The sequence below is a fragment of the Equus przewalskii genome, chromosome 1, assembly GCF_037783145.1.
Source record: "Equus przewalskii isolate Varuska chromosome 1, EquPr2, whole genome shotgun sequence".
NCBI classification, from domain to species: domain Eukaryota; kingdom Metazoa; phylum Chordata; class Mammalia; order Perissodactyla; family Equidae; genus Equus; species Equus przewalskii.
Genome location: NC_091831.1, coordinates 55,311,852 through 55,329,647, shown reverse-complemented (window position 1 = coordinate 55,329,647; position 17,796 = coordinate 55,311,852). Strand labels below are relative to the sequence as shown.

The 17,796-nt window shown below is 35.8% G+C and overlaps 1 protein-coding gene across 23 annotated transcripts in view; it reads left to right on the top strand.

Moving 5' to 3' along the window:
- Nucleotides 1–17,796, top strand: part of CTNNA3 (catenin alpha 3) — a 1,517,748-nt gene that overhangs the window by 1,019,205 nt on the left and 480,747 nt on the right. For all 23 annotated transcript variants that reach the window (XM_070563754.1, XM_070563769.1, XM_070563716.1 and 20 more), the window contains one exon: nt 17,615–17,771. In XM_070563754.1, coding sequence (XP_070419855.1) covers nt 17,615–17,771 — 157 coding nt within the window. The remainder of the gene's footprint in view (nt 1–17,614; nt 17,772–17,796) is intronic.

Sequence of the window (17,796 nt, the reverse complement as noted above, 5' to 3'; positions counted from 1 at the left end):
TGCTGTGGTAGGTGTCCCAGATATAAAGTAGAGAAAGATTGGGATGGATGTTAGCTCAGGACCAGTCTTCCTCAGCAAAAAAGAGGAGAATTGGCAGCAGATGTTAGCTCAGGGCTAATCTTCCTCAAAAAAAAAGCAGCAAAAGAAGCACACACATTTTCAGTGGGGAAATAAGATAAGAGCAGAAATTATGAAGCAGAAACAAATATGAAATCGACAAAGCTAAAGTTGATTTTTAAAAAAGTGATAAAATTGATAAACTCCCAATGAAATTGATCCAGAATAATAGATTTCAGAAATCATCAGTGTGTCAGGAACATAAAGGAGACAGCATTATAGATCTTATACATTAGAAATATATTCAAAGAATATTCTAAACAATTTCATACTGATAAACTTAAAAGTGTAGATAATGTGGACATATTTCAGGAAAAATATGACATTAAAGCTGACAAAAGAAGCAATTAAAAATATGAAAATTCCTGTGAGTATTCACAAAATTGAATCTGCAATTAACAAACCTGTCTGCAACGAAAACTTCAGGCCCAGGTAAGTTTCACTGGTGATTTCTCCTGAACGTTTAAGAATGATACAACGCATATTCCACCAAAATTACAACAAGAGGGAAGACTTATCAACTTGTTCTATGAGAACCAAAAAATAGGATTATTTCAAAAAGACAAATTATAGTCTAATCTCTGAAATGAATATTTATATATGAAGTCCCTAGACAAATTATAAACTATTTGGGTTTAGAACCACAAAAAAATAGGAGTTTTGGTTTTGGCGTAGTGGTATAAGTTCACTATAGCCCATTCTTCTCATAGATCACAATTAAATACCCTGAAAAAATACAAAAACAACTCTCTGACCTTAATTTGAAAAGTAAACAAAAGTAGGCTACATACAGCAACCAGGATGAATCTCACAAGTGTAATGTTGACAAAAAGGAGATAGGCATAGAATTTTCTGTTTTCATAAATTTCAGGAGCAGGTAAATTATAGTGTTTAGAAATGCCTGTTTGTGCAGTAGAATTATAAAGAAAAATAAGGATATAGTGATGTAGAAATCATAACTATATTGTCTTTCTCCCCTTGGATGTTGGCTATAACAATTTTAAAGCTGTACATTCTGTTTTATATATTTTTTAGTGTCTTATCTCACTATATAAAGCCTTAAAAGAATAAAAGAAAATATCCTACCTATTCATCTCTAATATTTTTTCTCAATATTTAAGATTCATATCTATATACATTTTGTCAAGTCCCCGTGAGAGAGGTTTACACCATGGTATGATTAATTACAGGAACAGCAGTCTTCATCTTTTGTGCTTTCTAACTAGAAGATAATGCCTTGTTACGTAAATATTTTCCCAAACTAGTGAAGGGCAATAGAACACTGTTGATTTATTTGGTTCTAGACAAATTTAAAATAATGAAAGGTACACAAGATATATTCTCTCTTTACACGAAGTACAAGAAGGTTCTTATTTTTATTTAACAATATAGCTTGAGGTATTTTACTAAACTTTCTTCTGCTAGCTTTGTGTTTACTAGACTATGGATTTTAGATAGAAGCAAAACAAAACACAGTTATCTCACAGACATAAATTGAGTGTTGATTTCATTTTCCTGAGATGATAGCTTATTCACTCATATGACATGGTCATATAAGTTTAGTGCATGGAATACTCAAGAGATTTATTAGTTTGAACCTAGACTATATTACTAAAAATAAGACAGGAATGTCTTATATTTTCTACAAAAGCAATTCTAATTTATGTTTATTAAAATACTCCTCTGGCTTGGTTTTCGAGTTACATACTCACAAAATCATTGAAATAGAAAATGAACCACAGTGACATTTGCAGTCTCAGCAACTCAAAGTTTGCTGGTGATAATTAGTTATCTTTCCCACACTCCTAAGATAGGGTCTTCTCAAGCTCTAGAAAATGTTCAACATCAAGTCTTCAGTAAAGATCTCCTGCATATATTAGAGGAGAACACATTTTATGGGTTAAGCTGCGTGGTACAAAGGGGGAGAGGGAAATTTACTAGGATGCTGGCCGTTTACTGGGAAGCTGGCCATCCTGTATCTGTCAGAGTTAGCACATTAAAAAATTTAACACCAAAGGGGACATTATAGCTGATGAAACCTTGGGTCAATTTTCTGTGTGAAGTAAATCCTAAAATACTATTAAATCTTCTGCATTAATTTGTTTCAAGGGCTGAAGCAGTAAATAAAATTACTGATGGGGCTGGCAAATAGAAGAGGCTGTCTTTTTAGTTCAAAACAAATAGGATAAAATTAAAATGCTACAGAACAAATATATATCTCAAAAAGGTTTAGCTAAATTCTGAATAATTCAGAAATTTTCACAAATTGCCCTATTTCACAACTGGAGAAGAAACTTTTTTGATCCCTCCATAATTATGAGTCAGGTGTTGTTACATGCTACTCACAGCTTCCCTCGTAAATGAAATGAGCTTGAGAGATAAATAGGGATGCTGAAAGGAAAGATTTTGTATAGCTCTTATAGAGCCTCACCCATCCCCCCATCTTTAGAAATGTAATTCATGTTTTTTTAAACAAACAAAAATAAATTTAAAAATAGAAATCTCTTGTAATTCCTCTACCAGAAATAATGAAGAGAATACTTTGGCCTACATCCTTTTAGATTATTCAGTGATTGGTAGATATTTCCATACATAACACCAAATTGTATCACTCATATTTTTAACATTTTCTCTCACTTTAAATGCCTTGAACTCCTTTCCATAATATTAAATCTGGTTCTGTAATGTAATTTTTCATGGCTGCATAGTATTTCAATACAGAGCTATATTATAATTTACTTAAGCAATCTCCACTTTGGTCATTAATTATGTACTCTTTATTAAACACTACTGTGGTGTCTTTAAGTTAAATTTCAATATATCTCCTTGGTTATTTCATTAAAATGAATTTCTAAAATGAATTTGTATTCCAAACTTGACACATTTAAAATTTTTCAATATGCATTGCAAAATAGTCTTCACACATAGAAATAGGAACTTCTTAAATGAGTCTTTAGCAGCCATTTCATAATATGCGTCTCTTAAATGTTGTAAAGTTAGAATCCACTGAGTAGCAATGGTTAGGAATAAAGACACCTCTGCCCTAGGGTAACACGTGTTTTACAATCTAAGAGTTCATCCATTAAAAGAAAAATATCTTGGCTTTGTAGAATGTCATTGTAAAGTCTTAGTATCACAGAATACTTAAGGAAACATGTGTCATGGAGAAAAGGCTGAATGACTTGTATAGAATTTTTTGCCTAATAATATGTCAAAAATTTTTCATGGGTTAATGAAACTTTGAGTGAGAGATGCATTTGTCATAGAAACATGCTTTATAGCGTATGGAAGTAGCTTAGATGCAGGGAACAAATTTAAGGCTAATGAAAACTTGATAGTAAAAAAATTTTTGTTGGGATTCTAATAGACTAATATGTTTGCAAATGATCCAGAAATGGAAGGACAGAATGAAAACGCCAAGGAGGTGCCAAAGTGATGCAATTAAATTTGAGAAAGTATTTACAGTTCTGAGAGACTGAGCAGAAACGAAAGAGATCACATTCCTTTGCCATAAATACAATGTAGATTTAAGAGGAAATAGCTGAAGCCACCTCTGAATGATGCTGAGATTGGACAGGGAATGACAGCAAAGAAGACGAACTTGAACATCACTGTACATTGAAATCACTGGACTGACTTTTTAGCAAATGGATTAAAAAATGCTGGTAATTATTAAAGTTTATTTGGGGTTTTTTGAGCAGAAAATCACAGAACAGGTTAACATATGCCATAAATATTGCATGTAGATCTAATTGCTATGCTTTGATCTTTTTTTTAAAAGTGGATATGGAAAAGACCCAGGTAAAATTAAGGAAAATAGTCAGTTAGAAGAATTTGTATTTGAGGACCATCCATTTAAAAAGATGAAACCCGAGAGGGAATAATTTCATATAGTTTTGAAAGGCATAAAAAAAGTGAACACAGGCTTTCAATTCATAGACTAGAAGCTGGAATGCAACGTTTTGTTGATCAGCCCCCACCTAGAGCCAACTCTGGCTCTTCCAAGGAGAACTTGTAGTAGGTGGTTGTCTCTGTATTGTTTTTCAAGAATTGTTTTAAAAGGAAAATAAACTTAAAGATACTGCTACTTATGCTCACCTACAGCAGTTTATGTAAGAAATGGCTCCATGTCATTTCTGCAATTTAGAACATCTATGCTGGGGCTGGCTGGTGGCATAGAGGTTAAGTTTGCACACTCCTTCGGCGGCTGGCGGTTCCCCATCCCAGATCCCCAGCTCGGACCTATGCACTTCTTGTCAAGCCAGGCTGTGGCTACGGTCCCACATATGAAGTAGAGGAAGATGGGCACAGATGTTAGTTCAGGGCTAACCTTCCAAAAAAAAAAAAAAAAAAAAAAAACCACCTATGCCAACGACTTTCAATTTGGGTCTTGTTCCCAAAATCATTTATTTTTTCTGCCAGAAGTAGCAGCTACATGTGGTATGTCTCTCTCATTCAGTGGTCAGTGGTCCTCTCCTGTATTGTATCTCAGTTTCTGATCATCTCAAAGATGACCATCTAACTTTCCAGGAGGTGATCTTCCCTAAACCAGAAACTACCAAAGTGAATTTCACGAACTATGAATAACCCATATTTCCAGTGAGACCATTCCAAACATCTCAGCCACCCAGTCATTTTGTTGTGATGCTATTATTCACAGAGGGAAATTTAATTGTAATTACACAAGTACGTCGCATTTCAATTTTCTGTATAAATGTCCTGTCGTCTCAAACAGATCGTGCATTCTAGTTCAGGGATCATGGCTTGGATTTTTATCCCCAGTATTTAAATAGTAGGAATTTAATCCTTATTTTTGTTACTGATATTTGTGATGATAGTGGTTCTTTTAGTGTGTGTGATACTAAATAAAAATAAAAGAAGGGTAGTGTTGCCCGTAGCCGCAAAGGGCAAGGAAGGACAGGTACCACCAAGGCTACTTGGTTGTTTAAGCAATCAAAGTTTACTGATAAAGGGAAGCAGAACAAGGAGCAGGGATAAAGGGGAACAACAAATCGGTGCTTACAACATGCACACCACAATCAGCTGGGGAAGTCCCAATAGTTTGTACGGTGGGTGGGAGTGCGGATAGTTGAGGTCTGAGGCAAAGCGTCCTTTCTCCAGTGAGACTTCCCTGGCTGATTGTGGTGGTACGGGGACGGGGTGACTTTGGGATATGCCCTGAGGAATGACTTACATCTTTTGCACTTTCAATACAGTAAAAGGCTGTTAGCGAAAGGCTTGAGAATGCGATGTTCCACTTTTTTTCTGCTTTGAGGAGAATATTAACCCTTTGGTTCAATAATGGTTTTATTAACATTATAGAAAAGACTCCATTCTTAAAGCACTATGGAAAAGGAAATGAATGGAGCCACAAAAGTTTGCCTTGAATTTATCTCACATAAACACAGATAAACTAAGAAAAGTCTTAATTTCAGTGGAGGATTTTCCAAAGAAAGTCACTCTGTGGTCTTGGCTCTGTTTTATCACCCATCATATCTTTGCGTTCAAGATATGGAACCTTGAACGTAAGTGAACTCCACACCCTCTGACACAAAGACGTGGTCTGGTCTTTGTGACTATGGTCCCAATCCTATTCTCCCTTACTATTGTTGAACATTAGTTTTTAAGATTTCTTTAAGGATCAGGTTTTGCACAGGAGTTGATTGCTACATTTTCTCATATGTTGCAAACTTGCTTTTATAACCATTTGTCATACTGAAGAAATCACTCAGATTATTTGGCAAGTGGAAACAATTTCTATAAAAGAAAAAAATCTGCCACATACAACTAAATGAGCCACCCATAGTTTTACATTTCACATAAGTCTTTCCTTCGGTAAAAATAGTGTTCCACATAAAATGCTTTGCTTCTAATTTAATCTTGGGCTTTTAGCAACCTACAATTTTGCTCCCCCAAACCATAACTTCTGTATTCTTTATTTTTGTCACTGGAACCATTAATTGAGTAACTCAAGCTAGAGACATGAAAACTATCCTTGACTCTCTTAATTCTCATCCCTCCCATTCAACTGATCATAATTCTGTGACTTTTGCATGTTAATTACCCCTTGAATCTTGCTTTCACTGCAGCTATAGCCTCAGCTTGTGAAGAAATGTAGAGCTCTCCCTTCCATCCCTCACCCCAGGGGCTGAAAATGAAGCTAGCAAATCGAAGGAAATATAATGTCTTTTATGTCAGAAAACTCAGTCCTCATGGAAATTATGCTTGGCCTGCGTCCTGGAGAGCATCCAGTTCTTCCTAATCCATTATCTCAAATGACATTAGCTCTTCAAGTAGGCCCTGCCAGCAGCTGAAAGCCATTGTAGGTTTGTCACCTATATTTCCCCAGAGAGAATTCCCTCCTATTCATAGCTTTGTTCCTACTACTCAATCTAATTTTCATAGTCCAACTCGCAGGGAGCAGTAGTACTCTATTCCTGAGTTCTATACATAGTCCAGTGTGTTCAAGTCTGTAATTAAAAACCACAGCCTTATTTATCTTTTACTGTGTATGTTATGGCTCAAGCCTGCAGAGCACAAAATAAATAGCACTTTTCAAAATTCAGAATTTCAGGTCTACATTCAACAAACAGGGGCTATGGTCTAGTGTATGGTATCATTATACCTTCCTAGGGTAGTGTCTGTCCATCAACTAACTCACTTGTAACTGAGAATTTGGATTGTTAGTTTTCCTTAAGAAGCATACTCACAAAGAGAGCTCTTCTGAATGTAGGCCATGGCTTCTTCAATATGTGATTATTACAATAAGGAGTGCATTACTGTGGTACTTTGCATGCACCAGTGAACGTGCTTCAGCAATTAAGGACTCGAGGTTCTGGAGAGGGAAATAAACATCTAGAACTTTCATAATCTATTGTGACCAAGAAGTAGTCTTCTCCAATGTAGTCGTCAATTTTAAACAATAATGTTTATAATTATTTGATGGGGAAACATGATTATTTTCACTTCCATTTCCAGAATGAAAATGATATTCTCCTCAATTCTGACTCTTAAAAACAAAAGAATCAGGAACATTTTTTGGTATAATAATACCTTAAGGTTGTATAAGTCATTCATGTCTTCAAATCACTTCCAATGTACTTTATTATTCATTTCTAAATAATTCTATATGGTAGATATATTCCAAATTTGACAGATGAAGGAAAAAAGATACAAAGATTGACTTGCCCAAACTATAGACCAAGCTTCTAATTTGAGAAAGGCAGCACTACTTCATTCTCAGGGAATTTCATTTCTCTCTCTCTCTCTCTTAATAGATCTCTCTCTATACTTAAGTGTATATATATATATATATATATATATATATATATATATATATGTATGTGTGTGTGTGCATGTGTGTATTTAAATTTATATATATTTAAATATGTAACTATATATAAAGATAGATTTTTATAAAATACTAGCTGAGAAAAATTCAATAATATTCTCTTTTATTGGTAGCATCTGACTATTTTTCTTATACTTTATTTTTACTTTTCCGTGTATAGATTGATTATAGAAGGCTTTACTTTTATTGTCTCAGGGCAATTTTAATAGATTATAGAACTCTATGTTACTTATCCTAAACGTGTGGTAAAATTGCTACAATATTTCTAAATGAACTTTCTGGCTTGGATTCATTCTTATTTTCCTGTTCTGACCTCTGGCTGACAAAGTCACGTAAGTTAAATGTGAAGAACTAGCAAAATGGAAGATCTTTGAGTATGGCAATTCAATGGGGAAAATACCATTTTAAGGTTTACCTTTCTCTAACTCTAGTCTCTCTTGGATTGAGCATGGGCTGTATAAATACGGAAAGCCTGGTGACCCAGTCTGTTGGCAGCTGTTTCTCAGCTTGGAATCACCCTTGAAATATCGTCATATGAAGATTTGATCAACACTTTCTCTGCTGAATATAAACCTTATCAGTGTCTGTATTTTTTCCCGTGACTCCAGTGTTTAGTTGTAAATAAAACAATATGGGCATATTTTCATCATCTTAGATACTACAATAAGAGATCCTTGTAGGGATGGACTTGTTCACTTTGGAAAAGGCATTAATAAGTGCATAGGCCGGTCAAGTAGAAAGAATCCTAGACTGGAGCCTTGGTTACATAGGGAAGGGATTTTACTTGACATTCTCCACATGCCCTTGGGAAATAACATTAAAATTCCTGCTTTTCGGTAAAATGAGAGGATGGAGCATGCATTTATCAAGTGAACTCAATGTTCACTCTAATGAACATCCCCTTACATAGTGAGATAAATACTCAAAAGGAAAAGGACATTGTTTTATGAGAATTATGTCATCAAGGAACCTGACCTAGATTTGATGAAGCTTCCTCGAGGAAGAGATGCTTGATGTGACCTCAACTAGATGGATCAGAGTTACCTAGAAAGAGGTAGACCTGTACAGAAGGAGCCGCACAGATGGATGCCCCCTGGCAAGGAAGGAAGATAGGAAGTTAGGAGGATTGATGGTAAAGGATGCTAGAGAGATAAACAGGTGTCCAATATTTCAGGGCTTTAGGCCAAATTAAGTACTTTTACATTTATCATAAGATAAACACGGAGATGGGAGCTTCATGAGATTTGTGATTTGGAAATATCAGTTTATAGAGAATGGCTAGGAGCAGGGTTAAAGCTACAATTATCCCATTGGGAGATAATGGTAACATAGAGTAGGGTTGTGGCAGTGGACATAGTAAGTCAAATTACTACATCAAGGATATTAAGAAAATTTCTCTGCTAGGAACCCATTAGAGGGAGAGAGAAAAAGTGAGAACAAAAGCAGTGAGAAAGGGAGAGAGAGCAAGTCATCTTTGCCTCTTTCAATTCAATTTATACCCTATGTCATATATACCTATCTTAACACATCTTGGAAGCTCAGGGAAAATATTGCTTCTGTGATCTGGATTTATATACTAGTTAGCCTTTATTGAATATTTGTGCATGACTTTTCTCCCGCAACCCTCTTAAAATGAAATATTTTCTAACTTGTCCTGTCTAATGTTTTCTACCTTCAATAAATAGTAGGTACATAGCAAATATTCTTTGACAATTAAGAAAGTTATATTTCCTAATATTATACGAATTCTTTTTGGTTCATGGTTTTAGATAAAACCAAGTTGAATCTCCAGAAATTCCAAATATATGGAGAAAGTATCTAATCCCAAGCATTCAGACATTGCAAACATATAGTTTTGTTTTCTTTTTAATTTTTTGCCAACCTCTTATTATAAAACACATTTTGGCAATTAATGAATAGCTTGTGTCTTGCGTTTATGTTTATATGGAATCGGATGGTGCATTAAAAGGAACTTTGCAGATGTTTCTGACATAAAATTTCTTTTTTTAAAAAACAGGATTTATTAATTGGCAAAGATATCAAGTTCATTTTTAATTCCTCCACTTGAACCCAAATGATTTGGATAGTAAAAATTTCTTCTACTCCAAATGCTAAACTTATTAAATCCCTTAGTGGCAGATTATAATGAATCCAAAAATCTCTGTTGTTTCTGCTTTTTCATCATTGGAAATTAAAGTATTTTTCATTAGCTCAAGTTGTAATATACTTTATTGGTTTCGGAATTTTTTTATTTTTTAAGGCAAATTTTCTCTTAGTTTTGTGTTATAGGTAAGTCACAAAAATATAGTGTTGCTGTGGATTTAGTTTCCCTTAAATTCATATTTGTTTAACAAAGGCACGTTTTTGCATTTAGCATATCAAAATTATTGTTGAGCCTATCAAAACTGTAAAATCTGCGTGTCCGTGTGTTGGTGTATATAGTGTTTACATTCTCAAACTATTCTTTGTATTTTTTCTCGAACTATCTGCATAGAAGCAAACATTCTTAAAATGTCTAACTCTGTGCTAGGTGAATATTGTTTTATTTAACTAATCTAATCAAATTTTGCCAACTACTTTGCAGTAAACATTTTTATAACCATTACAGATAAGAAAATTGAGGTTCAGAGAGTGAACAATTTGTATAAAATCGCACAAACTAATATCTAATGGAGCTGGATCAAAATGTGGGGACCTGACCCAAAATTTCATTTTCATTTGTCTGCAAAACCTAATTATTAGTGATTTTATTCTATTCTTCCAAACAATTCATTTGATATTCTTTTCCTCACTCATTTAATTATTTGATTTAATAGGTTGTCCTGTTTTAATAATTAGTATAGAGGACAGGAAAAGAAATAGTTTGATTTTCATGTGAAATGATTGCCTCTTACAGACCTTCTGGGGAGCATTATTTTTCCTTTTTATTACATTTCCCATATCCTAAACAGTCCTAGGTTGAATTTTTCTCTTTTTCTCTAGCAGTATGGATTAAGAGATATGAAAGCTCAGACTACAATATAAAAAAGAAACACATAAAAAGAAAGCCACTTACTGCCAGAAATCAGCTTTGCCCCCCTCCCTTCTTAAAAATTGCTTTTAACCCCTAGAGAAGGTTATTTCAGTCCCTTATGTGTGTATCCAAAGGCAAGGGAAAGCCTCTTGTGAAGTGTCAGTGAATAATCCTACCACGCAGGGCTCCTCCCTTCACAGAGTAAGGAGATTACCATGTTTGAAGCTACAGTGGAACGCAGTCTAATGAATTGTCTATAAACCTGTGGGGATCCATGACAAGTTACGTCTCCTCGCCATCACCCCCGCCCCCAGCCCTGAAATGCTGTTACCGTTTAACATAAAGATGTGGCTATGGGGATTCATGATGACAAATATTGCATGGCTTACTTTAAAATGCAAGGATAGTTTCCTCTTAATAAAGTATAATATGAGAAAAGACAAAAAATAAAAAGTTAGCAAAACTAAGGAAATGTGGAAAAACCAGAATAGAAAGTGAGAAACATTTGGTAGTAGAACACCGTTTAAGCAGCTAAGAAAAGGATGCACACAACTGGAGCATCAAATTTGATGTCATTACCATGGTTGCTACAATTCCGACCTTATTATGGTGTTACCAGTTTAAGCGGATCTCGTATGAATTCCCCTCACATACTAGCTTAGATGTATTTGAGGCATCATATATCTAGTTCTTTTAATTTTCTCTACATGCCATGACACTGAGGTAATCAGGCTTATAGGTGCTTACACATAAGTCATCTTTTTAATCCACAAAGTGCTTTTGTTATATTAACTAAGGTTTTTAAGATTATTTGTATCAACACCAATATTGAAAGATCTCTAAGGAAAAATTAAATTACATAGATTTATTTTCACTTTTTAAGTAATTGTTTTCAGAAATTTTCAAGAGAGGAAGTATATACAGCGGATGATAGCATTAAATCTGTATGTTGAAATCTGAAGGAACCTGAGAGAGATCAGCTAACTCAAGCACTGCCCCCTACTCTCACTCCAGTGCCTGCACGCCTATAGCTTCTGGGAAAATGAGTCCTGGGAGAATTAATATGGCTCTTCTGTGGGCATAAAACCAGTTTGAAGAAAAGTAAAACTCTGACTTAACACCCTTGGCTCCCAACCTCTAGTTTCTTCTATAACTTTGCACAAGTTTTCCAATCTCTTTGAGCCTCCATGGTCTCACCAGCAAGATGGGAATACTGGCTGGGGTTTCCTCATTGGATTAAAAACATTAACGCAAATCAAATATTTAGAAACCAGACCTGGAATGTTGAAGACTCTCCGTAATGTAAATATAAAGAATTACTAAAATTCAATGACAAGAAAACAATCCAATTAAAAATAAGCAAAAGTTTTGAAAAGTCATTTCCCTAAAGAAGACAGACAAATGGCCAATGAGCAAGTGAAAAGATGCTCAGTATCACTAATTTCATTTCTGGGTATATACTCAAAACATTTGAAAGCCAGGACTCAACCAGATATTTGTACACCAATGTTGGTAGCAGCATTACTCACAATAACCAAAAGTTGAAAACAACCCAAATGTCCATCAACAAATCAATGGATTAGCAAAATATAATATGTACATATAGTGGAAAATATTCAGTCTTAACAAGGAATGAAATTTTGACTCATGCTACAACTCAGACTAACCTTGAAGACATTATTCCACGCGAAAAAGCCAGACACAAAAGATCAAATGTTGCATGATTTCACTTCTGTGAGGTATATAGTATAGTCAAATTCACAGAGACAGAAAGTGGGACAGTGGTAACTCGGGCTGGAAGGAGGAGAAAAATGAGAAGTTATTGTTTAATGGGTACAGAGTTTCATTTGAGGAAGATAGAAAAGTTTTGGAGATGAATAGTGATAATGATTGTATAATGATGTAAATGTATTTCATGCCACGGGATTTTAAACTTATAAATGATCAAAATGGTCAAATTTATGTTACATGCATTTTAACACACACATACAATTTTTTTTCCATGGCAGGCATTGTAATGTGTTCTTTGCTGAGGGCCCTTTGGTTTTAAGGATCATAGACTCACTCATGGCATCGTTAATATTTACAGGTCTACTACAGGAGATAGTGTGGTGGGGCAGTGAAGAGCATGAACGTGGGTCAGATGGACAGTTCTTTCACTTAATAGCTGGATTATGTTGTCTGAAAAATGGGGATAATGATAGCACCTACTTCATTAAGTTATTGTCAAAATTAGATGGGTTAATATACAAAAAGTGCTGGGAACAGTGTCTGGCACAAAGTATGGAATTTGAGTGTTAGTATTTATTATTATTGCTATTGTTATTTTTTTCTATGGACTTTTAACTCAAAATAGAATGTTCTCAAAGAGTCAACTCCCAGCTCTTTTTTGTTCTCTAAGTATTTTCTCTCTGTTGGTGCTTTTGATTCTCTTTGCGTATTTTCTCCATTCTTCTCTTTCAATCCACAGCCTTATTTTACTCCATACTCTGTTTCTTTTTTTACCTCATAACTTCAGTCTACTCACAGTTTCTTCTTCCTTTCAACTTTGACTTGCTCTAGTTCCCTCGTGACTTTAACTCCAACAGCCGGCTCTGGTTCTGAATTTACTAGATGGCTTCTCTAAATATGTATGGTCAGCTTTAGTTTCCATTGCTAACTATTTCTCCATAAGTTCTAGTTCAAATTTTTAAGAGAGATTTGAACAGCTCAATCTTTTATATCAGGCCGTGATCAATCGCTGGCTAGCCTACAGATTGGCTATCCTTAAATTGGGTGCTAGCCTATGACGTAAACAGTATTGCAGAGGAAGAAAGTGATACCCAACTTGGCTCCCTATGGCTATCCTCTCAGAGTGGACTATGAGTAGAGTAGTGTCTTTAGGGACAGTTAACGAATATTGCAGTAGCTTGATTAGTATACTTAGTAGACCAAGAAGCAAATATGAATAAGACAGTCCCTCCGGTGAAGAGGCCCATATGGAGCACACATGTGTATAAACAGTCATGAGGTATGATAACTACTATTTAGTTACAAGGACAAAGTACTTCCAAAACACAGAAGACAATTCAGTTTCCTGGGTACAGGGAATGAGACAGGTTTCGTGGTATGAGGTGACATTTCAACAGGTTTGCTAAAGATAAGAAATGTTTCCTCAAATGGACCAGAGCAGGGAAAAGAAGGGAGCGTGGATGTTAGGGCAGATTCAGTTGTAAGAGCAAAGTCAGAGTGGTATGAAGATACCGTTGCAATCAGAAAGTGGAGCCGGAGGCCGTGTGCCTGGAACACAGGCTGAAACGAGGGGGATTATTACAGCAGAGCCAACTGTGGATCGGGGCCAGTGTGGAGGTTTTGAGATTGGGAATCAGTGAAAAGAATTTGGATTCAATCTTTAGTCAACTAGGATTCTAGCAAAGGTTATCAGCAGGGGAGGGTCACAGTCACTTACGCATTTGAAAAGGAACTGTGTTGGTAGTAAGGAGAATGGCTTAGAGTAAGTCAGGACTGGATTTAAGAAACTATTTGGAAGGCTATTAAAATAGACCTACTAAGATATAACCAGGTCCTGAAGTTAAAGAGACTGTTTTAAAGGTCAACTGACTGACTAGGTGATTTACACGGTCAAGGGTGATTCTGACATATACACATCTCAACCATAATCTAAAGAAAAATGCCTCAGAAAGCAACCTAATTCATCTTATCTTGAGTTAAAAGCAAACTAATTCATTCGTGTTTAGTTATGCACAAGGAGGATACAAGAATGATCGTTTTTCCCTCTCTAGATAACAGCTGAGATGCTAGGAGTGTGACATTGAGAGGAAAATTTCTTCTGCCTTAAGAGGGTTAGCACATCTTCTGAATTTTGTCTGCTTTTAGATTTAAGCTAAGTATCAGGAGAGTCAAGTAGGATGAAGTTTTCTCACAGTAACGCAGTGTTGAATCAGATAAATTGGATCAGCAGCAGAACTGAAAATGCTCTTAAAAAATATGGCCTGTCTTGTATTCATGACTCTGTATCCCCACTGAGGGTCCTGCACCACGACTTTAAAAGTATGCCTTTCTGTGAAGGCATAATTCCAGCACAAGCACTTGTGTACCCAGTTGTCCAATTGCAAGGACAATGAAACACCAGAGACCAGAGCCTTTGCAGTGCACACACACGGACATTGTAAGTTAATAGGTTAATAAAACTCTAAAACTGAAGTCAAGGGATACTGCGCAGTAGTTATTTCTAAAAGTAGTCTGTGTTTCCTTAAAATTTAATGGGTTCCTCTTTCATAAAAAATAAATAAAAGAAGAAAATATGAATACAGTATTTTCAAGCAACTAATTTCTCCCCTCCTCTCCCTCCAATAATGTGTTGAAAGTCATTCAAGTTAAGGTGCAAGGAAAAGGTTCTTTTCATTGTTGCCCTTGTATTTTTGCAAAATCTGAATCCTCTGTCCGACATTCTGCTGCACCAACGACTTCTTTTCCAAACTCAAAGGCCATTTTTATTCCTCATCACTCTTGACTCTCTTACAACACTTGATCTTTTGAAAAGATGTTCTTCTTCATCTTACCTGTTTTAAACCTTGGTTTTCTACCTCCTTCTTGATGATTCTTTCTCTCATCTTTATCACTTCCACTTTTGCCTTTCCTCCTATATGTTGGTACTTTCCAAAGGTGTGTTCTCTCCTCCCTCTTTCCACTGTCTTCTTTGATTTTCTTCCAACTCTGTTACTCCCTCATCTCTGCTGACTAGTCCCCAGGAGCTGGGTTAGAGTCTATCTCACTTCTAAGTCATTGCATATGTTATTGCCTTTTCCTAAAAGGATATCATCTTATACTAATTTCTACATATTTGTCAGATTTCAGTCCCTTGGGACATCTTTCCTTACAGAGCTGGGTACCTCTCCGTAGGGCATCTTGTGCTTACTTTTACAATAGCCCCCACCTTATGGCACTTACATATTGCCATGGTTCTCAGAGTGGGAGCCCCAGACTAGTAGCATCACTATCACCTGGGAACTTGTTGAAAATGCAAATTCTCAGGTCCCGAAGCACATCTATTGAATCAGAAACTCTAGGATGTGGCCCAGGAATCTGTGTTTGAACAAGTCCTCCAGGTGATTCTGATGCAGGCTAAAGTCTGAGAATGACTGGTATGTTGCAATTGCCTAGCTTTGGGCTGATTCCCCTACTAGATTATGGGCTGTTTTAGAAACTATAATGGAAGCTTTTTCATTGTGATGTCATTAGTATCCAGTGTAGAATTTGATACATTGTTGCTGTAAAGTGCTGATTTGTTTCAAGGCATGAAGGATAAATGAGTAACTGAATGACAACTTGTTTATGAGCTCCAATTCCACATCACTGATTGGTCACTGTGTAATTTGCGTGGAGAGCCAAGAGTCACTTCAAAGTCACCGTCTGTAATAGGCAAGTTGACATCTAATACCCCTCCTAGACGCCATCCTTCAAAACAATTGCACAAGTCAGCTTCTACTCCCCTGACTGACTTTTCAACTCTCTGGCTTCTCCTTTTCTGTCAATACTATGATCATTCTCCCCACTACTCAAAGAAAAACCTTAGTAATCATCTTTCTCTGAAGAATAGCTTCATTTATTCTGAGTTCACAACTAAAACATATTCACCATAGAAAATCTGAAAAATTAGTTACACACACAAAATAAAATAAAAAGCCCTGGCAATCCACGATTCTGAGAGAACCATTGTTAATTATTGCATGTATTCATCTAACTTTTATCTCTAGCATGTTTGTCAGATATAACATTCTATGAAGCATAATGTTTTATAATCTACTGTTATTGCACTGTTACAGATGTATTTCCATGTCCTTAAATACAGTTTTCCATAGATTTGCTAATGGCTGCATATTTTTGGTAATAATTGATCTGTCTTTATCCTCCTTTAATTTAATTGAAAGTCCCATCAAAACCTTTTCATTACCTATACCATTGTAGTCCAACTCTTTCTTACTCTTGTAACCTATTGCAGTAGCCTCCTATGCCAAATTAATTGTTCTAAAGTGTAGTTCTGAGCAAATTGCTCAAAAGTCAAAATGACTCTCCAATGCTTTCCAAATAGGGCCACAGCCCTGAGCAGGACAGTCAAGGACTCCTGCTGGCTCCTTTTGCATACCTAGCAGGCTCTAGGTGAGACTGCTCACCATTTTCACAGCATTTCCCCTATTTTCTCCCCTTTTGAATCTTGCCTCTTCTCTGTCCCAGAATTCCTTCCCACCAGTGGTTTTACTCAAATGTCCACTTCAACACAATGCCTTCCTAAAATTGCAGACTTCCTATCCTCACCACCACTCCACTCCTTCTTCTTTGCTTTGTTTTTTCTCCTTAGTTCTTATAACCATCTAACAGACCAAATATTTTACTTATTTAACTTACTAATTGCCTGTCTCCTCTAACTGGAATATAAGCTCCATTAAAGCAATGATTTTTGCCTGTGCCTTGCTCATCACCATATCCCTAAAACCTAGAATAGTGCTTGATACATAGACACTCAGAATATATTTGAAATATTGAAGGAATGAATGAGCAAACAAATGGATACATTACTAAATAATGCATCTCCTCTGCTGAAGTTCTACACATCCTCAAGGAAGTCAAAGCTCTTATTCCAGTGATTTGCATATAGTGGGCATTCGCTACCTGGTTGTGCAATGTGAATCCAAAGGACCAGTTAAAATGTTAGTCTTCCCTGAAGTCTTTCCTTAGAATTTCTGCTAAAGGTGACCTCTCTGCTCTCTAAAGACTATTGACCATTATTTGTATTTATGGCATGTATTGCATACTGAATTGAGTTATAGTTATATGTTGCCCTTCCCACTGAGTAATGTGCAAGCTCTTTAAAGGCAGTTACCAATTATCTTTGTATCTCTTGCAGCTATTAGTGCATTGACACTCAAGAAATAGTCCTGAAATTAAATTATTGCCAAAATAAATTAAATTATTACCAAAAGCAAAGAGGAAGTTACACATGAAGGCATTTTACCATTTTCCTTATTGTTAAAGATGAACGTATCTAACTTCTTTTTAATAAAGAATACCTGTCATCTGCACAATGCTAACTATTCCCAAAGAAATCACTATGTGAACATTCTACATCTTTACAGATTATTAATGCTGCACTTGCTTTGGCTGCAAGACCCAAAAGTCAAGTGGTCAAAAAAACCATGGAAATGTACAAGCGCACGTGGGAGAATCATATTCATGTCCTCACTGAAGCTGTAGATGACATTACGAGCATTGATGACTTCCTTGCTGTATCTGGTATGTTTTTGATTTTTTAAATTAT